At 42.2% G+C, this 27042-nt stretch overlaps 1 protein-coding gene across 1 annotated transcript in view; it reads left to right on the top strand.

Moving 5' to 3' along the window:
* Positions 1–27042, top strand: part of LOC141133714 (NACHT, LRR and PYD domains-containing protein 12-like) — a 200615-nt gene that overhangs the window by 19266 nt on the left and 154307 nt on the right. The window contains exons 4-6 of the mRNA XM_073623234.1: positions 19126–19164; positions 20208–21960; positions 26317–26454. Coding sequence (XP_073479335.1) covers positions 19126–19164; positions 20208–21960; positions 26317–26454 — 1930 coding nt within the window. The remainder of the gene's footprint in view (positions 1–19125; positions 19165–20207; positions 21961–26316; positions 26455–27042) is intronic.

The following is a 27042-nucleotide window of genomic DNA, read 5'->3' as shown; positions in this document are numbered from 1 at the left end:
GTCTCCAGAGTGCTACACAGTGGCATATATTGTGGCTGTGCAGTACCCCTGGGGGAGTGAGTTTATTTGGTGAGTACAATCATAATAAGAGCATGATTAAGATCACCAGCACTATTATCAATCAAGAGGATAACAAACAACATTATTTCTGCAAAGCACTGGACACTTTTTAGAGCACAAGTCACTTTGTTTATTTCTTTATTACTGCATCAAGTGTAAAAATATTGTGTAAGCATTTCTAGTTGTTTATTTTGGTGCACATTTCTTCTTTTCTAGTTGGATTTATTCCTTTTGAATTACTATTATTGTATGGTTATGTAACTAGCATGTCGTAGCAGAGGGTCAAACACCCACATTTTTTTCGCATAAAAGGAATATATAACAAAAGTATGAGCACATAGGGACGTCATTCTCATACATGCCACTAGCACTAGTACAAGCTTTCATTCATTTTGAAGGCATTTATAACTTAGTGCTGCACTCTACAGAGGGTGCAACACACAAGCACTAATAACTTTAATTAACATTTCCTCATCTACCCTGAAGGTATTCAGTGCTGCACTCTGTAGAGGGTGCAGCACTCTAGTATTAATCACATTGATTATATGACAACACTGTCATATATTTAATTCATTTTTATATTTGTTTCTTTTGGACTCAAGTTTAGCACTTCAAGCACTTTAATTAGGTCCCCTTAAGAGGAATAGCACCACACCTACACCCTTCCCAATCAATTTACCTGTACTCCATCTAGGTGGTAGTATTTTGTAGGGGAAGCAATTCGCTCTTATTCATTTTATTATACTTTCCATCTGCCTTGTACACTCCTTTGCGTGGGATCACATACTACCTTTCAATTCCTACTTCCTGTCTCAGCCATGGCCGGAAGTGATGTCATTGGCTCCTCCTACGCGTTACGTCACTGGTCACGTGACAGGTGACAGACGTCGGGCTTATAAAGCACATAGGTTACTGTGGAAACTTATAAATCGTACACTTTCGCATAGCAGTAAAAAGGTTCGCTGGTTCAAATCCCAACCACGACACCACATGCCTAGAGTTTGCATGTTCTCCCTGTGCCTGCGTGGGTTTCCTCCGGGTACTCCGGTTTCTTCCCACAATACAAAGACATGCTGAGAGGTAATTGGATCCTGTATAAATTAACCCCAGTATGTGTATGTAGCAATGTGAGTTAGGGACCTTAGATTGTAAGCTCCTTAAGGGTAGGGACTGATGTAAATGTATAATATATATGTAAAGTGCTGTGTAAATTGACGGTGCTATATAAGTACAAACCAAAAAGAAGACATAAAAGGGTCCAAATTTATGTGTGATGACACACAGTAATATCCTCAAACATTGTTTACCTAGTATAGGTAGCATCACTCTAGTCAAAAAACTGCATATATATCAAAAAAGAAGGGGTTTTGTCCCTACCAAGAAAGTAAGGAACCAGAGGACCAAATGAGTGACACAGCATACAATGTAGGGATAGGTTGAAAAAATATTACATTTATTGATTAATAAAAAATTAAATGAACTCCCCAATGGGAGGTAATAATTGAGACACATGAACATGACATATATCTGGAGGCCACTGCATCAAATAGTCACCAGATATGGCAACGCACAGCACAGGAAAAAAACAAAAAACACAACAAATAAAACATATAAACGATCGTCCGGATGCCAGATATCTATGCACCGAAGTCCATGCCACGACTATTACATTGTTTGAAAAATTATTTTATAAATAATGTAAAAAATATGGCATGAACATCTGTGCAGAGGTCCCTGGGGGGCTCGAGCCTAAAAAGTATAAATGGAAAAAGGGGGGGAAGGGAGGGGATGGACTGATGAACAGAGGCCAGCACAGAGGCGGGTAGAGACAAAGAGGTGCCGGCAGGGGCCAGCACAGAGGCGGGTAGAGACAAAGAGGTGCAGGCACTAGGAAAGAGTAGATGGGTGACAGTCAGGAAGGGTAGAGGTGGAAGTGCCAGGGAGGCCAATCCAGGGCTGAAGCATCCCAATAAGTACGCTTCATTGAGTGACATTAGTGAAACCAGTCAGGGACCAGCACTGCTGGAGCTAAGGGACTCTCCTACTGCCAGGGGAAGACATCCTCCAGTGAGAGTGGGGGGGAAGCGAAGGGAAAGGAAAGACAGTTTCTAGTGGTAGGGAACTCAATTCTTAGAAGGACAGAGAGGCAATCTGTAACAAAGACCTGAAGCGCCGAACTGTATGTTTTCTCCTTGGCACTCGGGTTCGGCACATCACGGATCTTGTGGACAGATTACTGGGAGGGGCTGGGGAAGATCCAGCTGTCATGGTGCATGTTGGCACCAATGACAAAGTCAGAGGCAGATGGAGTGTCCTAAAGAACGATTTTAGGGACTTGGGAGCTAAATTGAGGAAAAGGACTTCCAAGGTAGTGTTCTCAGGGATACTACCAGTACATCGAGCCACACCAGAAAGGCAGAGGGAGATTAGGGAAGTAAACAAGTAGCTGAAGAGCTGGTGTAGTTAGGAGGGGTTTGGGTTCCTGGAGGACTGGGCCGACTTCTCAGTCGATAACCAGTACTATAAAGGAAAGGGATGGACTGTACCGAAATGAGGAGGGTGAAGATCAGCAAGGAATGAAGATGGCCAAAATGTTAGAGGAGTTTTTAAACTAGGCGATGGGGGGAGGGTCCAGAGGTAGAAATTGTCAGAGCGGAACATATTCCAGAGGGTAGGGATGAGCCGAACACCCCCTGTTCGGTTCGCACCAGAACATGCGAACAGGAAAAAAGTTTGTTTGAACACGCAAACACTGTTAAAGTCTAAAGTCTATGGGACACGAACATGAATAATCAAAAGTGCTAATTTTAAAGTCTTATATGCAAGTTATTGTCATAAAAAGTGTTTTAGGACCTGGGTCCTGCCCCAGGGGACATGGATCAATGCAAAAAAAGTTTTAAAAACGGATGTTTTTTCAGGAGCAGTGATTTTAATAATGCTTAAAGTCAAACAATAAAAGTGTAATATCCCTTTAAATTTCATAGCTGGGGGTGTCTATAGTATGCCTGTAAAGGGGCGCATGTTTCCCGTGTTTAGAACAGTCTGACAGCAAAATGACATTTCGAAGGAAAAAACCCATTTAAAACTACTCGCGGCTATTGCATTGCCGACAATACACATAGAAGTTCATTGATAAAAACGGCATGGGAATTCCCCACAGGGGAACCCCGAACCAAAATTAAATGCCCTGTGGCATTCCCCTGTGACATCACGGGGAATGCCACAGGGAAGTCCCGTCATGTCCCGTGCGTCAGAGGGGGCGGGGTCACCGGGTGGCCCCGCCCCCCGTTATTTAAGAACCGTCAGACGAGGAGATGCCGTCACACAGCGGGAGCCTCCCTCCATGCCAGCATGGATGCGGAGCGGCCCGGAGAAGAAAATGAAGAAGAGAAGAAGAGAAGAAGGAAGAAGAGAAGAAGATGAAGAAGAAGATGAAGAGAAGAGCGGGAGCCTCCCCCCCATGCCATGGGTGCGGAGCGGCCCGAGGAGAAGAAGATAGAAGACGCCGTGGAGGAGATGCTGGACGAGAACGCCGGAGGAAGAACCAGAAGAACCAGAAGATGAAGGAAGATAGAAGAAAGAAGAAGCATTTAAATAAAGGAATTGTCAAAAACTGTCTCTTGTCATTTTTAACATTTTTGACAGTTTTTTAGTGAAATGGTAGGGGTAAGCACCCCCTTACCATTTCACACGGGGGGGTGGGATCTGGGGGTCCCCTTGTTAAAGGGGGCTTCCAGATTCCGATAAGCCCCCCGCCCACAGACCCCGACAACCACCGTCCAGGGTTGTGGGGATGAGGCCCTTGTCCTCATCAACATGGGGACAAGGTGTTTTGGGGGGCTACCCCAAAGCACCCTCCCAATGTTGAGGGCATGTGGCCTGGTACAGTTCAGGAGGGGGGGGCCGCACTCTCACACCTGAAGGGTCTGCTATGGAATTTAGGGGGAACCCCACGTCATTTTTTTTTAAATTTTGGCCGGGGTTCCCCTTAATATCCATACCAGACCTGAAGGGCCTGGTATGTAATTTAGGGGGACTCCCACGTCATTTTTTTTTTAAATTTTGGTTCGGGGTTCCCCTGTGGGGAATTCCCATGCCGTTTTTATCAATGAACTTCTATGTGTATTGTCGGCAATGCAATAGCCACGAGTAGTTTTTAATGGGTTTTTTCCTTCGAAATGTCATTTTGCTGTCTAAACACGGGAAACATGCGCCCCTTTACAGGCATACTATAGACACCCCCCAGCTACGACATTTAAAGGGATATTACACTTTTATTGTTTGACTTTAACCACTTGCCGACCGCCTAACGCACATATACGGCGGCAGAATGGCATGGGCAGGCAGAATCACGTACCTGTACGTGATCTGCCTCCCGTGGGAGGGGGTCCGCGGGAGGGGGATCGGACCCCCCCCCGGTGCCAGTGGCGGTCGGCATTTGACAGGGAGCGTTGGGAGGCGAGGGGGAGACCATCCGATCGTGGCCCCCCCCTCGCGATCGCTCCCAGCCAATCGGAATCCTCCCCTGCCTGTGTGTAGTTTCACACAGGCAGAGGATGTGATGTCATCTCTCCTCGGCTCGGCAGTTTCCGTTCCAGCGCCGAGGAGAGAAGACATGTAAGTGCACAACACACACACACACACACACAGTAGAACATGCCAGGCATACTTTACACCCCCGATCCCCCCCCGATCGCCCCCCGATCCCCCCCAATCACCCCCCCCCTGTCACAAACTGACAGCAAGCAGTATTTTTTTTTTTTTTTTTTCTGATTACTGCATGGTGTCAGTTTGTGACAGTTACAGTGTTAGGGCAGTGAGTGTTACCCCCCTTTAGGTCTAGGATACCCCCCTAACCCCCCCTAATAAACTTTTAACCCCTTGATCACCCCCTGTCACCAGTGTCACTAAGCGATCATTTTTCTGATCGCTGTATTAGTGTCGCTGGTGACGCTAGTTAGGGAGGTAAATATTTAGGTTCGCCGTCAGCGTTTTATAGCGACAGGGACCCCCATATACTACCTAATAAATGTTTTAACCCCTTGATTGCCCCCTAGTTAACCCTTTCACCACTAATCACCGTATAACCGTTACGGGTGACGCTGGTTAGTTTGTTTATTTTTTTTAGTGTCAGGGCACCCGCCGTTTATTACCGAATAAATGTTTAGCCCCCTGATCGCCCGGCGGTGATATGCGTCGCCCCAGGCAGCGTCAGATTAGCGCCAGTACCGCTAACACCCACGCACGCAGCATACGCCTCCCTTAGTGGTATAGCATCAGAACGGATCAATATCTGATCCGATCAGATCTATACTAGTGTCCCCAGCAGTTTAGGGTTCCCAAAAACGCAGTGTTAGCGGGATCAGCCCAGATACCTGCTAGCACCTGCATTTTTCCCCTCTGCCCGGCCCAGCCCACCCAAGTGCAGTATCGATTGATCACTGTCACTTACAAAACACTAAACGCATAACTGCAGCGTTCGCAGAGTCAGGCCTGATCCCTGCGATCGCTAACAGTTTTCTTGGTAGCGTTTTGGTGAACTGGCAAGCACCAGCCCCAGGCAGCGTCAGGTTAGCGCCAGTACCGCTAACACCCACAGCGTACACCTCCCTTAGTGGTATAGTATCTGAACGGATCAATATCTGATCCGATCAGATCTATACTAGCGTCCCCAGCAGTTTAGGGTTCCCAAACAGGCAGTGTTAGCAGGATCAGCCCAGATACCTGCTAGCACCTGCGTTTTGCCCCTCCGCCCGGCCCAGCCCACCCAAGTGCAGTATCGATCGATCACTGTCACTTACAAAACACTAAACGCATAACTGCAGCGTTCGCAGAGTCAGGCCTGATCCCTGCGATCGCTAACAGTTTTTTTGGTAGCGTTTTGGTGAACTGGCAAGCACCAGCCCCAGGCAGCGTCAGGTTAGCGCCAGTAGCGCTAACACCCACGCACGCACCGTACACCTCCCTTAGTGGTATAGTATCTGAACTGATCAATATCTGATCCGATCAGATCTATACTAGCGTCCCCAGCAGTTTAGGGTTCCCAAACACGCAGTGTTAGCGGGATCAGCCCAGATACCTGCTAGCACCTGAGTTTTGCCCCTCCGCCCGGCCCAGCCCAGCCCACCCAAGTTCAGTATCGATCGATCACTGTCACTTACAAAACACTAAACGCATAACTGCAGCGTTCGCAGAGTCAGGCCTGATCCCTGCGATCGCTAACAGTTTTTTTTGTAGCGTTTTGGTGAACTGGCAAGCACCAGCGGCCTAGTACACCCCGGTCGTAGTCAAACCAGCACTGCAGTAACACTTGGTGACGTGGCGAGTCCCATAAGTGCAGTTCAAGCTGGTGAGGTTGCAAGCACAAGTAGTGTCCCGCTGCCACCAAGAAGACAAACACAGGCCCGTCGTGCCCATAGTGCCCTTCCTGCTGCATTCGCCAATCCTAATTGGGAACCCACCACTTCTGCAGCGCCCGTACTTCCCCCATTCACATCCCCAACCAAATGCAGTCGGCTGCATGAGAGGCATTTTCTTTATGTCCTCCCGAGTACCCCTACCCAGCGAACCCCCCCAAAAAAGATGTCGTGTCTGCAGCAAGCGCGGATATAGGCGTGACACCCGCTATTATTGTCCCTCCTGTCCTGACAATCCTGGTCTTTGCATTGGTGAATGTTTTGAACGCTACCATTCACTAGTTGAGTATTAGCGTAGGGTACAGCATTACACAGACTAGGCACACTTTCACAGGGTCTCCCAAGATGCCATCGCATTTTGAGAGACCCGAACCTGGAACCGGTTACAGTTATAAAAGTTAGTTACAAAAAAAAGTGAAAAAAAAAAAAAAAAAAACACATACAAAAATATAAAATAAAAAAAAAATAGTTGTCGTTTTATTGTTCTCTCTCTCTCTATTCTCTCTATTGTTCTGCTCTTTTTTACTGTATTCTATTCTGCAATGTTTTATTGTTATTATGTTTTATCATGTTTGTTTTTCAGGTATGCAATTTTTTATACCTTACCGTTTACTGTGCTTTATTGTTAACCATTTTTTTGTCTTCAGGTACGCCATTCACGACTTTGAGTGGTTATACCAGAATGATGCCTGCAGGTTTAGGTATCATCTTGGTATCATTCTTTTCAGCCAGCGATCGGCTTTCATGTAAAAGCAATCCTAGCGGCTAATTAGCCTCTAGACTGCTTTTACAAGCAGTGGGAGGGAATGCCCCCCCCCCCACGTCTTCCGTGTTTTTCTCTGGCTCTCCTGTCTCAACAGGGAACCTGAGAATGCAGCCGGTGATTCAGCCAGCTGACCATAGAGCTGATCAGAGACCAGAGTGGCTCCAAACATCTCTATGGCCTAAGAAACCGGAAGCTACGAGCATTTTATGACTTAGATTTCGCCGGATGTAAACAGCGCCATTGGGAAATTGGGAAAGCATTTTATCACACCGATCTTGGTGTGGTCAGATGCTTTGAGGGCAGAGGAGAAATCTAGGGTCTAATAGACCCCAATTTTTGCAAAAAAGAGTACTGTCACTACCTATTGCTATGATAGGGGATATTTACATTCCCTGAGATAACAATAAAAATGATTTAAAAAAAAAAAAAAAAATGAAAGGAACAGTTTAAAAATAAGATAAAAATATAATAATAATAAAGAAAAAAAAAAAAAAAAAAAGCACCCCTGTCCCCCCTGCTCTCGCGCTAAGACGAACGCAAGCGTCGGTCTGGCGTCAAATGTAAACAGCAATTGCACCATGCATGTGAGGTATCACCGCGAATGTCAGATCGAGGGCAGTAATTTTAGCAGTAGACCTCCTCTGTAAATCTAAAGTGGTAACCTGTAAAGGCTTTTAAAGGCTTTTAAAAATGTATTTAGTTTGTCGCCACTGCACGTTTGTGCGCAATTTTAAAGCATGTCATGTTTGATATCCATGTACTCGGCCTAAGATCATCTTTTTTATTTCATCAAACATTTGGGCAATATAGTGTGTTTTAGTGCATTAAAATTTTAAAAAGTGTGTTTTTTCCCCAAAAAATGCGTTTGAAAAATCGCTGCGCAAATACTGTGTGAAAAAAAAAATGAAACACCAACCATTTTAATCTGTAGGGCATTTGCTTTAAAAAAATATATAATGTTTGGGGGTTCAAAGTAATTTTCTTGCAAAAAAAAATTATTTTTTTATGTAATCAAAAAGTGTCAGAAAGGGCTTTGTCTTCAAGTGGTTAGAAGAGTGGGTGATGTGTGACATAAGCTTCTAAATATTGTGCATAAAATGCCAGGACAGTTCAAAACCCCCCCAAATGACCCCATTTTGGAAAGTAGACACCCCAAGCTATTTGCTGAGAGGCATGTCGAGTCCATGGAATATTTTATATTGTGACACAAGTTGCGGGAAAGAGACAATTTTTTATTTTTTTTATTTTTTTTTGCGCAAAGTTGTCACTAAATGATATATTGCTCAAACATGCCATGGGAATATGTGAAATTACACCCCAAAATACATTAAGTTGCTTCTCCTGAGTACGGGGATACCACATGTGTGAGACTTTTTGGGAGCCTAGCCGCGCACGGGACCCCGAAAACCAAGCACCGCCTTCAGGCTTTCTAAGGCCGTAAATTTTTGATTTCACTCTTCACTGCCTATCACAGTTTCGGAGGCCATGGAATGCCCAGGTGGCAAAACCCCCCCAAATGACCCCATTTTGGAAAGTAGACACCCCAAGCTATTTGATGAGAGGTATAGTGAGTATTTTGCAGACCTCACTTTTTGTCACAAAGTTTTGAAATTTGAAAAAAGAAAAAAAAAATGTTTTTTTCTCGTCTTTCTTTATTTTCAAAAACAAATGAGAGCTGCAAAATACTCACCATGCCTCTCAGCAAATAGCTTGGGGTGTCTACTTTCCAAAATGGGGTCATTTGGGGGGGGGGGGGGTTTGTGCCACCTGGGCATTCCATGGCCTCCGAAACTGTGATAGGTAGTGAGGAGTAAAATCAAAAATGTACGCCCTTAGAAATCCTGAAGGCGGTGATTGGTTTTCGGGGCCCCGTACGCAGCTAGGCTCTCAAAAAGTCCCACACATGTGGTATCCCCGTACTCAGGAGAAGCAGCTAAATGTATTTTGGGGTGCAATTCCACATATGCCCATGGCCTGTGTGAGCAATATATCATTTAGTGACAACTTTGTGCAAAAAAAAAAAAAAATAAATTGTCACTTTCCCGCAACTTGTGTCAAAATATAAAACATTCCATGGACTCAACATGCCTCAAAGCAAATAGCTTGGGGTGTCTACTTTCCAAAATGGGGTCATTTGGGGGGGTTTTATGCCATCTGGGCATTTTATGGCCTTCAAAACTGTGATAGGTAGTGAAGAGTAAAATCAAAAATGTACGTCCTTAGAAATCCTGAAGGCAGTGATTGGTTTTCGGGGCCCCGTACGCGGCTAGGCTCCCAAAAAGTCCCACACGTGTGGTATCCCCATACTCAGGAGAAGCAGCTAAATGTATTTTGGGGTGCAATTCCACATATGCCCATGGCCTGTGTGAGCAATATATCATTTAGTGACAACTTTTTGTAATTTTTTTTTTTTTTTTGTCATTATTCAATCACTTGGGACAAAAAAAATGAATATTCAATGGGCTCAACATGCCTCTCAGCAAATTCCTTGGGGTGTCTACTTTCCAAAATGGGGTCATTTGGGGGGGTTTTGTACTGCCCTGCCATTTTAGCACCTCAAGAAACGACATAGGCAGTCATAAATTAAAGGCTGTGTAAATTCCAGAAAATGTACCCTAGTTTGTAGGCGCTATAACTTTTGCGCAAACCAATAAATATACACTTATTGACATTTTTTCTACCAAAGACATGTGGCCGAATACATTTTGGCCTAAATGTATGACTAAAATTGAGTTTATTGGATTTTTTTTAGAACAAAAAGTAGAAAATATCATTTTTTTTCAAAATTTTCAGTCTTTTTCCGTGTATAGCGCAAAAAATAAAAACTGCAGAGGTGATCAAATACCATCAAAAGAAAGCTCTATTTGTGGGAAGAAAAGGACGCAAATTTCGTTTGGGTACAGCATTGCATGACCGCGCAATTAGCAGTTAAAGCGACGCAGTGCCGAATTGTAAAAAGTGCTCTGGTCAGGAAGGGGGTAAAACCTTCCGGGGCTGAAGTGGTTAAGCATTATTAAAATCACTGCTCCTGAAAAAACGACCGTTTTTAAAACTTTTTTTGCATTGATCCATGTCCCCTGGGGCAGGACCCGGGTCCCCAAACACTTTTTATGATAATAACTTGCATATATGCCTTTAAAATTAGCACTTTTAAATTCTCCCATAGACTTTTAAAGGGTGTTCCGCGGCATTCGAATTTGCCGCGAACACCCCAAATTGTTCGCTGTTCTGCGAACTTGCGAACAGCCAATGTTCGAGTCGAACATGAGTTCGACTAGAACTCGAAGCTCATCCCTACCAGAGGGTAGTATTGGGGGCATTAGTGGTAGTTTGACCAAAGCACATAAACCCAAGGTAGGTATAGTAGCAAGTCCTAGTTGCAATCTCGGAACACCTAAAAAGAGGATAATATGTGACCGGTCTAAACTACGTGGCATGTTCACCAATGCCAGGAGCCTGGCAGACAAGATGGGTGAACTAGAGATACTGTTGTACGAGGAGGATTTGGATTTTGTGTGAATTTCAGAGACCTGGTTCAACAGCTTTATCATTATCATTAACATTATCTCCACCACAATCTCCTCACCACCGTGATCATATAAGACGTCCAGGGTAGTCTCCGCTCTCCGTATTGATGATTAGATTATATTCATAGTAGCTCTCTTTTTTAGATGGTTACCTATCTCTAGTACAGGTATAGCATCAGGACCTGGGATTCTCTATGATGTCTTGGCTTAATGTCTGCTGCTGTATCTGCTGTAGATGACCATCCCATAGAATCCTATAGGGAGCGCAGCTAAGATTGACTGTCTTCTGACATGATTCAGTGTGTGTGTGTCTCTGCCAGCAAATCGTAAATGAAAGTAAGTTGGCTGTACGTGTGTACTTAGTTCTAGCTATTTTACTGCTCCTCCTCTTTGGTTACAATCAGCCAATAACATTCATCATCATCATTATTTGTATTTTACTTCCCCCACCCAATTCCAGCAGCGATCTTTTCTCCCCATGTTGAATCTTTTCTTTCTATGTTGAATCTTTTCTCTCTATGTAGAATAATCTTGGACTAATAGAGTTAAAGTTAGGCACATTCGACCACATGTTTAATGGACACAGTTTGTTATTGTAAGCATCATGTCGAATCTCCTATCTATATCGAACTGTTGTAGCAACGAAAAGGAAAATAAAGCATTTGTTTATGTCAGATCTTTCGTTTTTCGGATTCTGCCCTTTCCGATAACGAAAATACCTGAAATTCGGACAAATATGCATTCGGACGAAAACGAATGCACATGTCTACTCCATGGCCATAACAGGTAGTTCCGCAGGGCTCAGAACTGAGGGATTGGTCATTGCAATCAGCCGACCTTCCAGCTGAAAGTACCCCTCTTGTCATCAAGGCCTGAGACACAGAGGCCACTTGTTGGAGCCTCGAAGGTGGAAGCACTCCCCTCAGTCTCAGACATGGCTGGATTGTTCTGTCATGTGTGCCACATATCTGATGTGAGACCAAAGTAGTGGGGAGGCCTCCTTTGCACTTCAGATCCTTAAAGCCTCTGGAGATGGAGACAGAGACTTTGTGGGGACACCGAGTGGCAGGGGTGCCAAGGGTGCAGAGCATCGTGCAAGACTTAGTCCAGGCTCTGAGCCAAGGTCATGTCCAGTTGGGCAAAGAAGCATAAAAGGGTTAATCAGAAGAAGAATGGTGGAGATTCAAGCCGGGGTCGGTTCCAATCTGGCAGCTGAGTACAAAAGGGGCAAAGAAGTAGAGTGGTTAAGGTACAAATCCGAGGTCAAAGGCAAGCAGCAATCAAGAGTAGTCAAACAGGTTTCCAGATCACACACTAGCACAGGAACAAGGGGGGACTGAAGATAATCCAGCAATTTGGCAGTGTCTGGGCTGGGCTTATATAGGGAAGTTTGAGGTCGCTTCCTGTGAGACTCCTGGGGATTTTCCTGTCTTTTTCCATCAGGTTGAGGTCACTTCCTGTGTGCGCCCTGGGCATTTTCCTGCCCTTTTCCATCAAGTCTTCTGCGCAGGTGCGGGTTGGCACCCTGAGGCATCTTTGGTGCATGCTCAGATGGCACGGATTTTCTCTTGCAGCAACGCGCCATTGGTGCATGCGTAGTAAGCCCTGGACTCTTACACTCTTTCTATTGGACCTTCCATAGTGCTCTGCTGCCCCTCTTGGATTTGGACTTCTTCTCTGATCTTCCATCCTTTCCTGCCAAGGTGGGGATCTTTCATGCCTCCATTGATCTAAAAAAGGCAGAGGAGTCTCTTCTTCATAGTGGTTCCTCAGAGGTTCAAATCTGTTATATGTTGGCAATGGGCTCCTTCTTGGGTCATCATACTAATCATAGTGATTTCCATGATTGTGGTAATGTTGGTTTATTCCAATTCCTATTGTTAAGCTAATTATTGTTTCCATTGTGATTCCCATATTTAGTCCCATATATTAATTATGCCAGTGTAGTCTTCTTGGAGACTTGAACCAGGGTTTTTGGTTGCCCTTATTCCCCCACCAAGGTCTGGGGGTCCTAGATGCCTGCTGTTACCCCTTATTTCTCATCTAGGAGGTGCAGGTGACCCATGCCTCTGATCCCTACGTGGAGAGGTTAGCCTCACCTCTTTCTGGTGTAGTGTTGGCTGATGCATGGTTCCCTCCTTGCAATTGGAGTTGCCATTTAAACACCTGATCCTGTTTATAATCAGCGGTGTCTAAAATATTTTTTCTTTTTCCTTTGTTTGACTTCTAAGTCCTCTTGTTCCAGAACTCTGTCAAGTTGATTAGTAAGTATTGTAAATTGGGTTGTATTGCTATGTGGTTACAATTTTTCTTTACATTCCACTATTTGTTGTTTTATGCCGTGTACACACGGGCAGACTTTTCGGGCATCAAAGGTCCGACGGTCTTTCCGACGGACTTTTGACGGACTTCTGACGGACTTCCGACAGACTTTCGAACGAACGGACTTGCCTACACACGATCACACCAAAGTCCGACGGATTTGTACGTGAAGACGTACGACTGGACTAAAGTAAGGAAGTTGATAGCCAGTAGCCAATAGCTGTCCTAGCGTCGGTTTTCATCCATTGGACTAGCATACAGACGAGTGGATTTTTCGTCCGGACTCGAGTCATGTTTCAAATCTAAAGCCTGTCTGATTTTCGACCGAAAAAGTCCACTGCAGGTCCGATGAAGCCCACACACGGTCAGATTGTCAGATGGATTCGTTCCCTTGGACCAGTCTGGTCGAAAAGTCTGTCCGTGTGTACACGGCATAAGTTTACTAATTTTTCTTTGTTTTCTTTTCATCAGAAATTGTAAAACTTAAAGACCTTTTTCTTTCAAATGTTTTTTATTGAAGTTTAAACAATAAAATAAAAAAATTATGTTAATGATTTATGCATATGAGCTAATACAGAAAAATTTGAAGTTAAGTAATAAAGTAAGAACAAAAGAAACAAAACCCGTATCACAACCTGAGGATTGCTTGGTTACATACATGCTTGTAAAGATTGTCAGTAAAATTAGTTTTCATCTGTATAACGTGAAGTCCATGGCGTCCACTATGATAAGAAAGAGCCTAAATTATTAGAATAGACAGCAAAGTGTTTTACATAAGAGTATTGGACATTAACCCTTTGTACTACTTTGTTGATATTAGGTGTCATAGTAGATTTCCATTTTGCAGTTATAGTCAGACGTGCAGCTATAAGAATTTGTATTATCATACTTCTGGTACTTCTGGTATATTATTAGTAGAGAGGGTGAGTAGGGCAAGGTGAGGGGTGGGTCTAATGAAAAAGCCAAAAAGCCAGTTACTGAGGAAATTAATTTAAAAACCTCATTCCAGAAACTACGCACACTCTTGCAGTCCCATACAATGTGTGTTATACTGTCTCTTGTACCACATTGTCTCCAAAGGGTATTGGGTTCTAGAGTGAAGAATTGTGACAGCCTCACAGGGGTTATATAGCTTCTGTGAATTATGTATTATTATTAATATTATAATATTATTATTTAGTATTATTTCCCAGTGGTTGGCACATTGGGAATAGAGATAACCTGACTGGATAGCACATTGCCATTCTTTAGAAGTGAAGGTAGAGCCTAGCTCCCTTTCCCAATTTGTCATATTAGATGTTTTGGTGAAAGGTCTTTTATGCGGAATAAGGGCGTAGAACCAGTTTAAGACCTTTTTCATTAAAGAAGTTAAGTTCTTTAATGAAATTGATGTGGGAAATGATTCATAGACATGTGCACACTGAAATATTTTGTTTCGGAATTTCGTTTTCGTCCGAAAAATAAATGTATTTAGTTACTCCCGAAATTCGTTTTTATTTATTTTGTTTTTCGTTAAAAATTTCATTCGTCCGAAAATCCAAATTAGGGTCGAATCTGTCATTGAAGGCTTATGGTGTCTGTCGAATGTTCAAAGAAGATTCGACGGAGCAGCTAAACTGTACGACGCCGTATAGTTTACCTGCTCCGTCGAATCTTCTTAGAACTTTCAACAGACACCATAAGCCAAAGTACGTGTGTGCTTAGTTCTAGCTATTTTACTTCTCCTCCTCTTTGGTTACAATCAGCCAATAACATTCATCATCATTATTTTTATTTATCTTTTCTCCCCTACGTCGAATCTTTTCTCCCCTACGTCAAATCTTTTCTCTCTATGTCAAATCTTTTCTCTCTATGTAGAATAATCTTGGACTAATAGAGTTAAGGTTAGGCACATTCAACCACAGGTTTGATGGACACAGATTGTTATTGTCATCATCATGTCGAATCTCCTATCTATATCGAACTGTTGTAGCAACGAAAAGGAAAATAAAGCATTTGTTTATGTTGGATCTTTCGTTTTTCAGATTCTGCAAATACCTGAAATTCTGACGAAAATGCATTCGGACGAAAACGAATGCACATGTCTAGAAATGAACAATTACTTTTGGCAACAGCCGATGTATCATCATTATATACGATCATTAACCATGATAAAGCTTTACATGCAACAAAATGGGCCCTGGAAATCTTTAGTGAATTGGTATCCAAACAAAAATCCTAGATTCTTAAGTGTGTAGAATATGATCTGCATCGCAGCTATTCTGGGCATAATTCAGATTATTATATACAAATTAGGGGAATTGCGATGGGTGCAAAGTTCGCCCCCAGCATGGCCAATCTTTTTATGCCAAAGAGGGAAGAGGAATTTGTTTTCAGGGATCCTCCACCTGAAATTGTATTATATAAAAAGTATATTGATGATCTGATAGCGATATGGACTGGGGATGTGCAAAGTTTAACCCATTTTTTTCAATGACTGAACAACAACAACAGAAATATCCAATTGACATTTGAGTATCATACTAAAACCATTAATTTTCCTGATTTGAGGTTAGAGTTAGAGAACCATAAAATATTTATATAGTGACAAGCGCGCATCCTAACACAGTGTATATCATACAGTGTGTGTGATCCTTAGTGGTTTGAACCCTAAATGTGATATTGAATAATAAATATCCAAAATAATTTATGTAAAAAAAAAAAAAATTATTTGAAGAAATTGCTATAGTTCCTCTGTATATTGAATTAACGTGCTCCAAACAATATTGTGAAAATAATATAGTAAAAAATATATTAAAAAATATAGTGGTATAGTGACACCAGCCACAATGTTGTTAAAAAAACTTTTTAGTCAGCAACAATGTAGCATCCACTCATTACTCAAAATAATATTGTGAACATCATATAGTGAAATATAGTGGTATAGTGACATCAGCCACAATGTTGCAAAAAAGGACTTTTCAGTCAGCAACAATGTAGTATTCACTCAACATCTCAAAGATAGTGCTAGAAAAAAAACAGTCTGTCAGTGGGAACTTCTCCCCCCTGAATATCCTGTGTAAAAACTTAAACAATAAAAATTATATGTAATCAAGCTCAGTCCTCATAGAAACATATATTATGCTGACGATGAAATAAATCTTCTACTGGAATACAGCGATGATCTTCCCATTCAGAAATATAGTAGAAGAGGCCGCTTACTGGATCAGATGGATCTCTGGTTAGGGAGATCAAACAAGCTTGTTGCACTAGCCTGCCGGCTTCCTTGATTACCACCTGGATGTCAGTCGCAGAATCTTCATCCACTTAACCCGATCCACAGAACAGGTATCCTCTGTTTTTGGTATGAAAGATTTCCACAGCTCCAGAATAATTTAAATCTTTGATTTATCCATAATATAAGCCGAACACCCCAGTGGGAACAAAGCGGGAGAAACTCCATAGTGCAGATGTGTATTTCAAAACATTTTTATTTAAAAAACTTTTTCAAAGTCACTTCAACAAATTCCACTGCAGTTGATCACAGCAATGACACACAGCACTCTAGGAACCGCAAATCAACAACTTCAAAGGTGCACAGCAAACGGGAACCAGATAAAAAAACAGCTAAAAAGTTCAACTGCAAATTTTAGCAGACATGCAGCAAGGGAGCAAACCGACTGACTGCATGGGGAAAGAACTAAAAAAATGTGATGGCGTCACAGCCTCTAGCTCCACCTGACGCGTTTCCCCTAAACAGGCTTTCACTGGGAACAGAGACAAGTCACCGTGTCTCCGTTCCCAGTGGAAGCCTGTTTAGGGGAAACGCGTCGCGTTTCCCCTAAACAGGGGAAACGCGACGCGTTTCCCCTGTTTAGGGGAAAGATCCTACAGTATTAAAATTTTGGGCTATTGAAAAATTTGAGCCCCATTGGAGATGGAGAAATAGGGTCAACCAATTAAGTAAAAGTGAGTCTAAATGGATCTATGAGTTAAATTTGTTCCATCCCCAAGGAATGAATATTGACTTTGACCTCAATTGTTTCATTTCCAACTATTGATTTTTTTATTTAATATTTACTTTTGGTATTTTTTAAAGCTAGCTGGCACTGTTTTTACCTCTATTAATGTTTAAATTGGGTGTTTATACCTTATTGTCCCACTAGATGTCATTAGTCCCTACACAGTTTTTTTCTGGCATTTTTATATTTATTTCAGGTATTTTTAAAGCTGCATGGTGCTGTTTTTACCTCTATCAATGGTTAGGCTAATGTGGGCGTAGTTAGACAATTCACTAGATTTCATTAGCTTTTACACAACAACATTTATTTACATGTTTTCTGTTTTTAATTTCATTGCATTGTTTATTTTTTTAGTCTTGTTTCCTTTTTGGCTTTTTGTTGTTTTTTATTTTAGTGACATTTTGTGATTATAAATGTCTTATAATGAATTGCGATTCACCCTAATATTTTGCACCATTTTTTTGTCATGTAATGTTTGTCTTTGACCACTGGGGGCTGCTTTTTGTAATTCCACCAGTGGCTGTGAGGACACGTGATTCCTGGGATACTATTTATAAGTTTCCATAGTAACCTTTGGGCTTTATAAGCCCGACGTCTGTCACCTGTCTCCTATCCTTGAAAAAGTCACGTGACCAGTGACGTAACAAGTAGGAAGGGTCAGTGACATCACGGCTGAGACAGGAAGTAGGGATTGTAACAATATTGCTAGCTTTTAACCTAGAAGTAAGGTATTAGGTTTTAATAAAACCATTTCTTCTGTGAAATGACTACACTATGGAGTTCTTATTTGTTTTGTATGGCCTGTGAATGGAAGAGAGGAGGAGATCTAATCCAGTATAGCGGATATTTATCCCCGATTACTGAGCCATATACCACATCCCTGGGTTCATGCTATAATGAGAGGAGAGGAGAGTGGAATGTGAACTGCCATAAAGGACCTGTATACCAAAGTTCCATTAGACCTGTTGGGGTCTTTTTTTAAGGTGAGCTGCTAGAGCACACCTCGGGTGGATGTCTGGATGGTGGGAGCAATTGTGTTCACAACTTTCAAGAACTGCTTTTTCAGCACTTGATCTTCACATCTCATCACTTTTTGAAGCACATGCCCTTTATTATTTGGGACTTATTTTATTATTTTTATGTAAAATCATATGAATATCTGCTTTTGATCCAAGCTCTTTATCACTGTTTCACACATTATCACATCTTATCGCATAATACTGTATTTTTTTTTAAACTGGGGATAGTCATCCATGCATATTTGTCTATTTTCGCTTCATAGCTTCTTGCATTAGCGCACAATTTTTTATTATCATTATTTGTGTTAAGAGTGTTGAGGTCACTTGCTAATAGTTGCTGTATTTTCATGTGTATTTTTAGGGTGATATATTATCCTTTGGTATTTATTTTGTATATTAGTTTTGGTTGGCTGTGAGGTCCATAGAAGCACACAAGTACTTCATATTTAACACTAAGGGGTTAAACAATCTTTACTGAGGGAGTTTACAGAATAAAATAAAATGTAAAAGGGAAGCAGAGTAACACTTCTCCAGGATGCCGGCAGTCAGTCACCATAACACAATGACATCACTCAGCATGCCGAGCAGAGCAATACAATCACAGCCACTTGTCTATTATACAGAACCTCCATATTTATAGCTGTATTCCTAGGAGACCCTCATTAATTGTTGCTCGGGGTTCTGAGCCTTGTGCCCCATGCATCCAACTGAACCTCCATCAGAAAGAGGAGTCAAGGCTCCAGATTCTAGGTGTGTGCCTGTAATCCCTCAATAGAGAATTGGGGGCTTTTCTGGTCCCCCCACCATGGTCACATGTCACTGCAATGTGTTGAGATGTTACCAGGCAGACAAAGACACTCCCCATCACCTGGAGGAGGAGAGACTCCAATTTACTGAGGGTTGGTGGGATGATGGTGTCTGGGAGGATCTGCTACACTAATAACTCTCTTAGTTATTATTTTATACATTTCAGAGGTTTGTCAGGACTAATAACTTCCCTAATCTTATTTTCAGCTAAACTGAAGGAGATGATATATGACAACAGATACTCAGGTTAGTAGAACATCCACGTTTCATATGAAATCTCTTCTGGATGAATATTTTGTTCTTTTGTAGTCTGGATCAGTGGAGGTACTACCAGGGTCGCAAAGGTTGCACTTGAGACCAGGCCCTGGCATTCCACCACTGTAGGGGGGCCAAGATGGCAGGAAGGGTGCCCACTTCAGAACATGGGCTCAATTCACACTGCTATGATTCCAAAGTTTTGCAACTTGCTTGCAGATTCCTTGTTACTTGCTTGTGATTTTGTGATTTAACATTGTGGTCTATGGCACTCAAATCGCACCAAAGTCACAGAAAGGTTTTGCAGGATCCTTTTTCTTTGTTGCTGCGACTTGATTATGACAGCACCCATTGAAATGAATATGTTTTGACTTGTCATGTGACTTTGTGTTGCAAGTCACATGATGAGTCGCAGCAGTGTGAACCAGGGTTATAATGGGCCCACAAAAGGAACAAGTGGAAAGGGCTAGAAAAAGAGCCCCTTCCTTAGAGGGAAGAGCCCCACTCTTGGAGGGAAGGGCCCCAGTCTTGGAGGAAAGGGCCTGGGATGGATGGTAAGGGCCACAGCACTCATGTTGGCTCTTCATGGTTTTTTGCACTGGGGCCCTGAAGCTTCTAGTTACTCCTCTGGTCCTGATGGTGTGTCCATAGTTTGGATGCTTCCACAGTCCTCCTGTATTTCATTGGATATCTTCATTTAGGGTCCCGTTATTTGGGTTTATGGTTAGAATACAATATTTCCAACTCTGTCTTGGAGGAAAGGACTTGGGACGGATGGAAAGGGCCACAGCTGTCATGTTGGCTCTTCATGGTTTTTTGCACCGGGGCCTTGAAGCTTCTAGTTACTCCTCTGGTCTTGATGGTGTGTCCATAGTTTGGATGCTTCCACAGTCCTCCTGTATTTCCATGGGACATCTTCATTTAGGGTCCCGTTATTTGGGTTTATGGTTAGAATACAATATTTCCAACTCTGTCTTATAAATACTATTTCATGTATGTATGAGGAATAAAATATTCTCCTTTCTCTCATAAAGACATCAGAGAGGAACACAGAGAGTCCATGAAAGAGAAGTTCCAGAGGATTAAAGAATATAATTCCTGTATGGGGGAGGTTGTTTATCTACAGGAAATATTCACCACGTTATTGATGATAAATGGACCCCAGAATAAAGAGGGAAAAGAACAAGAAATAAAAAGTTCAGGCAGAAGACATCTACAGATCATGGAGAAAAGATCTCCAACTACAATCCAGGCTCTCTTTGACCCTGAAAAATATGGGTTCATCCCTAAGATTGTTGTATTAAAAGGAGCTGCTGGGATTGGAAAAACAATGACCTCCAAGAAGATCATGCTGGACTGGGCCTCTGGAGATCTCTACCAAGACAAGTTTGATTTTGTGTTTTATCTGAGCTGTAGAGAAATCAACACCATCCCTGAAAACATAAGTCTTGTGGGACTTTTATCCAGAGCCTGCAGACTGAGTTCAGATGACCTGGTGTCTATTTTGAAGGATCCTGGAAGTCAGAGAAAACTTCTCACCATAGTTGATGGATTTGATGAACTGAGGTGGACTCTGGAGGAGAAATCTGAGTGTTGTCTTGATTTGTCTATGAAAACCCACAAAGACATAATTCTCCAAAGCTTGCTCGGGGGACAGGTTCTCCCTCAATCTTCTCTGATCATCACCACAAGGTCACTGGCCATGGAGGAACTTAACACATTCATCAATGATTCTCGGAATGTGGAAATCCAGGGATTTACAAGGAACGATCAAGAGGAATATGTCCATAAATTCTTTGGAAATAAAGAAGATGCAGACAAGGTTCTCAGTATAATAAAAGAGAATGATGTTGTGTACACCATGTGTGCCGTCCCCATCAAATGCTGGATTGTCTGCACTGTAATGAAACAAGAAATAAGAAAAGATTTGGATGCAATTCGGTGTCAAACGATGACTTCTCTTTACCTTCTCTACCTGGAGGTTTTACTAACCCATCACAGCAAGAAGGAGCAGTCTGTACACAGGAAACAAACCTGTCTGAAGAAGCTGTGTGCTCTGGCCAATCAGGGAGTTCTGAATCAACAAATCTTATTTGAGAAGAAAGATTTAGAAAGACATGGACTTTCTCTGGATGAGGTGGAGTCTGTATTTCTGAATGAGAACATCTTTCATTGGGACGTCCGGACCCAAACCTGCTACAGCTTCATCCACCTGAGTGTACAGGAGTTCCTTGCTGCTCTGTATTATGGGATGGATGATGGGTCTGGGTCTATGGAAGGTACTTTCCTCCCGGAGATCTGTAAAGGGAAAACACTCCATGACTACAGTTCAGATTACTCACATTTAGCATTATCTGTACAATTCCTGTTTGGTCTCTTAAATGAAAATCAGGTGAAGACATTCTCAGAGATCACAGGAATCACCATCTCACTTCGAGCCAGACCTGCAATCATAGAATGGGCCATGAAGGACAACAGATCTACAATGATAGAATGGGTCATAGTGGACATCAATGAGACTTTCCCTACTCAGATCATCTTCTGTCTGTATGAGACTCAGGACAAGGACTTCATTAGGAGCGTCTTGTCTGGTTATACAAGTTTGAAGCTGAAGGGCTCAGATACTGGTCACTTGTGGATGGACAGGAATTATTCCAAGCAGCTGATCTATTGCTTGAAGTCTTTGGAGAGAGAACGTTTTCAGTCTATACATTTTGTAAAACTCACTGTGGGCCCAGAGTGCCAGAAACTTCTATCTCCATTCCTACACAGGAGTCAGGAGGTCAGGTAAGTGAATGTGAGGATATCCTAACTGAATTCATAGAATGGGCAGGAACCTGCATACAGTATAACGGTGATTATCAGACATGTTCTCCGTCTACCACACTTGTTAGAAGTCCTGGGAACTCACACTTTCCTCAGCCCTAAGCCCTGATTCACACTACAGCAATTTTCCAGCGACATTCTGATGACATGTAAAGTCGCAGGTCAGGTAAAAACAAAAAGATTTTATTGTTATTTTAATTGCTGAATTTTTTATTTTAATAATAAAAATTTTATTATTTCATTTATATATACATCATTTATACAACATTCTATAGCCCTATATTCAATCCACAGAAAAAAAACATACTACACATTACATCCTTCATCTCCTAGTTTCCCCCCTGTCCCAGCAGTCAACATTAACATATGTGATGAAAGAACAAAAAAAAAAAAAATTTCCTCCCCCAACACCCCCCTTCGTGTACAATCGTGCTTATAATTATAGAGTGTTTAAAAATAATGTTATAAATAAATTCCCCCTTGTTTGATTCGTGTCATTATCCCTTCCATTCATTATTATGTATTTGAAAAAAGAGGGAAAAAAAAAAAACTTACCCATCCCCCTCCGTGTACAATCGTGCTTATAATTATAAAGTGTTTTAAATGTAAAATCATAAATAAATCCCCCCCTTATTCTAATTCGTGTCATTAACCACTTCCCGACCGCCGCACGTATATATACGTCCTAAGTTTGAAGGGGTATATCGTTGTTATGGCAGCAGCTAGCTGCCATAACCCCGGTATCCCCGTTTTCGTGCGGCGGCCGGCTTTCAGATAAAAGTGGTCCCTGTGGCGGATTCGCCGCGAGATCACTTTTATCGGTGGCGGGAGAGGGCCCCCCCCCCTCCCGCCGCGATCCGGTGCCCTCCGCCGCTTACCGGAGCCGTCGTTAGCGGCGGAGGCGATCGCGTCCTCCTCCGTTGTGTGTCAGGAGACAAGTGAGGCCAAGATGGCGCTCACTCATCTCCAAGATACTGCTGGGCGGAAGCGACGTCAAAACGTCACTTCCGTCCACGCCTCTTAAAGGCATATTTTTTCAAATGTCATTTTTCTAAATGACTTTTTTTTTTTTTTTTAATTGCATTTTAGTGTAAATATGAGATCTGAGGTCTTTTTGACCCCAGATCTCATATTTAAGAGGTCCTGCCATGCTTTTTTCTATTACAAGGGATGTTTACATTCCTTGTAATAGGAATAAAAGTGACACAATTTTTTTTTTTTTTTTTAACAGTGTAAAAATAAATAAAATATTTTAAAATAAATAATAAAAATAAAAAAAAAAATTTTTAAAACCCCCCTGTCCCGACGAGCTCGCGCGCAGAAGCGAACGCATACGCGAGTAGCGCCCGCATATGAAAACGGTGGTCAAACCACACATGTGAGGTATCACAGCGACCGGTAGAGCGAGAGCAATAATTCTAGCCCTAGACCTCCTCTGTAGCGCAAAATATGCAACCTGTAGAATTTTTTAAATGTCGCCTATGGAGATTTTTGAGGGTAAAAGTTTGACGCCATTCCACGAGCGGGCGCAATTTTCAAGCATGACATGTTGGGTATCAATTTACTTGGCGTAACATTATATTTCACAATATAAAAAAAAATTGGGATAACTTTACTGTTGTTTTATTTTTTTATTCAAAAAAGTGAATTTTTTCCAAAAAAAGTGCGCTTATAAGACCGCTGCGCAAATACGGTGCAAAAAAAAGTATTGCAATGACCGCCATTGTATTCTCTAGGGTGTTAGAAGAAAAACCATATATAATGTTTGGGGGTTCTAATTAATTTTCTAGCAGAAAAACCTGTTTTAAACATGTAAACACTTAAAATCCAAAACGAGGCTAGTCCTTAAGTGTTTAATCACTTCAATTCATTATGAGATAAATCCCCCTTTATTCTAATTCATGTCAATAGTCATAATAATGACTATTCATTCAATTCATAATAATGTGATTTGTGAGAAAAAAAAACAAAAAACAACCCCCCCCCCCCCCTCAGAGTACATTTGTGCTTAAGGAAGGGAATAATATCCCTATAGTTCATAATTATTATAAATCGTGTATCTGTGTTTCCTTTCCTTTCCCCCCTCTCCTCCCTTCCCCCTTTATAAAATAATGAGTGAGGGGGGAATCCCCCTCACTTCTAATCTTCTAGTGTCCATAAATGTATTTATATGTGTAATTCCCTTTTCCTTCCCTTTCCTCCCCCCTCTCTCCCCTCGCAAAAAAAAAAAAAAAAAATCTGTCAAGACTGGGGCAGGGGGGGGAAGTAGTAAAAAATCCAAAGTCCAAAAACCACATATACATATAACCATACAATTATCTTGCCCCCTTCCCTCTTTGATTAGCATTAGAGAAGTTTTTTCACTATTTACATCTACCCTTCAGGGCCACTCTTCTTATATCTTTATTCTAAATGACTATACCATTTCTTCCTCCCTTACCTATCTATATTTCCCTCTTCACTGCAACAAAAGTAAATACTTCCTGCACTACTTTTGAGCGATTCTTGTGCTGCACGACTCCCATAGACTTTAATGTAAAATCGCCAGAAAGTTGTACATTTGTCTGAATCTTTAGGACTTTGCTGTGACTTCTCAGGCTTCTTTACCCCTCACCTCTCCTCCCTGGTCATCCTTGCTGCCTAAAATCTTCCTCCCAAACACATCCCAGACACCTGAGCGTAGCGGAAACGCACATTCCCACTTCCATTAGTTGTGTATTTTTCATGTGTAAGCACACATTGTGTATAGGGAGCCCATTCACTGGAATGTTCTGCCCTACATGCAACAAACACCCCAAAGTAGCTCAAGAATCTTCTCAGTCATGGAGCGTCATGTATCTTGGCAGCAAAACATGCGTCTGCTAACTGCGATTGGGGTGTCATTAACAATTAGCCAGCATTCATATGCGTGTTTCTGAATACGAGGCAACCCACACAGAAAATGTGTGCTTTTTCGTATGTCAAAAAAATGCACAGCAACACACGCCACACATGCGCATATGTAAATGAATGGTAATGCAAAAGCAATGCTCCTTGTTGTGCATTTTTGAAACATACAGCAAAGCGCATGTATTATTGTGGTCTGCCATATCTGGTATTCAAAAATGTGCCGCTGCAAATGAATAATAACGCAAGCATGACGTACATTGCTCTGAATTTATGAAACGCACAGCAAAGCATGGATTTTCTTGCAGGTTGCTGTGCAGTTGAAAATGTGCAGATGTGAATGAATGGTAACAACTGCCCGGCAACCCACAAGAAAATGTATGCTTTGCTGCGTGTTTCGTGCGACAATGCGCATCACACTTGCATTACCATATGTTTGAATCTTCATATTTTTGAACGCACATGAAAACCCACAAGAAAAACGCATGCTTTGCTATGCATTTTGAAAATGTGAGGCAACATAAGTTGCATTTGCAATACCATTTGTTCACATCTGAACGTTTCTGAATGCCTGGCAACCTGCAGGAAAACGCATACATTGCCACATGTTTTGGAAACATGCATCGTGCTTGCCTTGCCATTTTTGCAGTACATGCGTGATGCGCGGTCGCAGCGCATTTCTGAAACGTGCGGCAAAGCACACAATTTCTACGCGGTTGATGTGCATTCAGAATCACGCAGATGTAAATGCAGCCTGATTATTAATGATGCCCCAATCACGGTTAGCAGACCCATGTTTTGCATGTGACAAAACACGCTATGAACACGGATCCATCAAAGTCACATAGGAATGCTTCTCAGTAAAGTCACTTTGAAGTCACACCTGGTTGCCGGGAAGTTGTAGAGAATAGTCAAGCTGGAAGTCGCTGTGACTTTCATGTTGTGCTGTGTGAACCAGAGCTAAATGGTGGTTCCCACATATCACCTTCTACACAACTTCTGGTAACAATCACGTCATTCACATCTTATTAACCCTTTCCCTGCCCCGCAATTATACCATTTATCACACAGAACATTTGGAGGGAAAGCTTCATGTTCAGAGATCTGGGGGAGGGAAATAATGCCAGGGGTGTGACATCATCATCCCAACATTGGAGGGGCCAATTGTCTGCAGAAGTGGGCGGAGATGGGAATATCTGGACTGCATTTTATACCTGGAACCAAAGTGGTGTTCCAGGATTCCAAAAGTTTTGTCTGGAGTGTGAATTTAAAGACCGCTCATAGCCACCAATGAGAAGTCCTCATCAGTTCCAGTATGAGACTGTAGAGCCAGAGCCATGTGGAAGGGAAATGTTGGGTGTTACATTGTTATTCTTGGTTTAGATGTCATACATTCTTGGTGGTAATTATTATCTCATTATTGGATTTTAGATTTCTGGGTTGTACTATTTCCAGTAAAGATTGTCCAGGAGAGGACAAAATAGAAGATTCCTCCTCTTCAGGATATAAAAGGAAGTCTGATACTCTTTCCTTTCTGATGAACCCGGAGAGTAAAATTCATGAATTATGGTAAGAGAAATGTGTGATCTGCAGTGATGGGGAAATGTGACGTCTTGTGATTGTTCCCGTCTGTCAGTGTTTCCTTCTATCTCTGGGTGTCCTCCATCCTCACCAATGTAGAATCTTCTATCACCTGTCCTCTTCTCATGTCTTCTCCTCTCTCTGAGGGAATTTTTCTCTTTGTAATCTCATCCATGGGATTTGGGGTTCCCCTTATAGTAGAACAGTGACCGGGCTATGTACATGTAACGCCCTCTACCTAAAGGTAGGTGCTAAAGTAGTATTTTTCTAGCTGTATGGCCCAGGTGTAGGTAAATTTAGCCAGGCTTGTGTATTTCATTTCAGGCTTGCTTGTTTTGATCTGGGAATGGGAGTGTCAGTATAGTGGGGGTGTGGTCCCTGTACTCTGGCTCAGAGATCCTCCCCTGCTTTCAGAAGAATTGTTCTGGAAGGGAGGCTGAACTTGAGACCTGAGTGGCAGGCAGCTCATGTGAGGAGCCCTGACCAATTATCTCTCGGTATTGGCAGGGGACAGGTCTCCCATATAAGCTGGGGTCACATGCTTCCAGGGGGGAGTTGGAGCACAGGAAAGGCAGC

This window comes from Aquarana catesbeiana, linkage group LG03, assembly GCF_042186555.1.
Source record: "Aquarana catesbeiana isolate 2022-GZ linkage group LG03, ASM4218655v1, whole genome shotgun sequence".
NCBI classification, from domain to species: Eukaryota; Metazoa; Chordata; class Amphibia; order Anura; family Ranidae; genus Aquarana; species Aquarana catesbeiana.
This window is presented reverse-complemented; position numbering and strand designations above follow the sequence as displayed.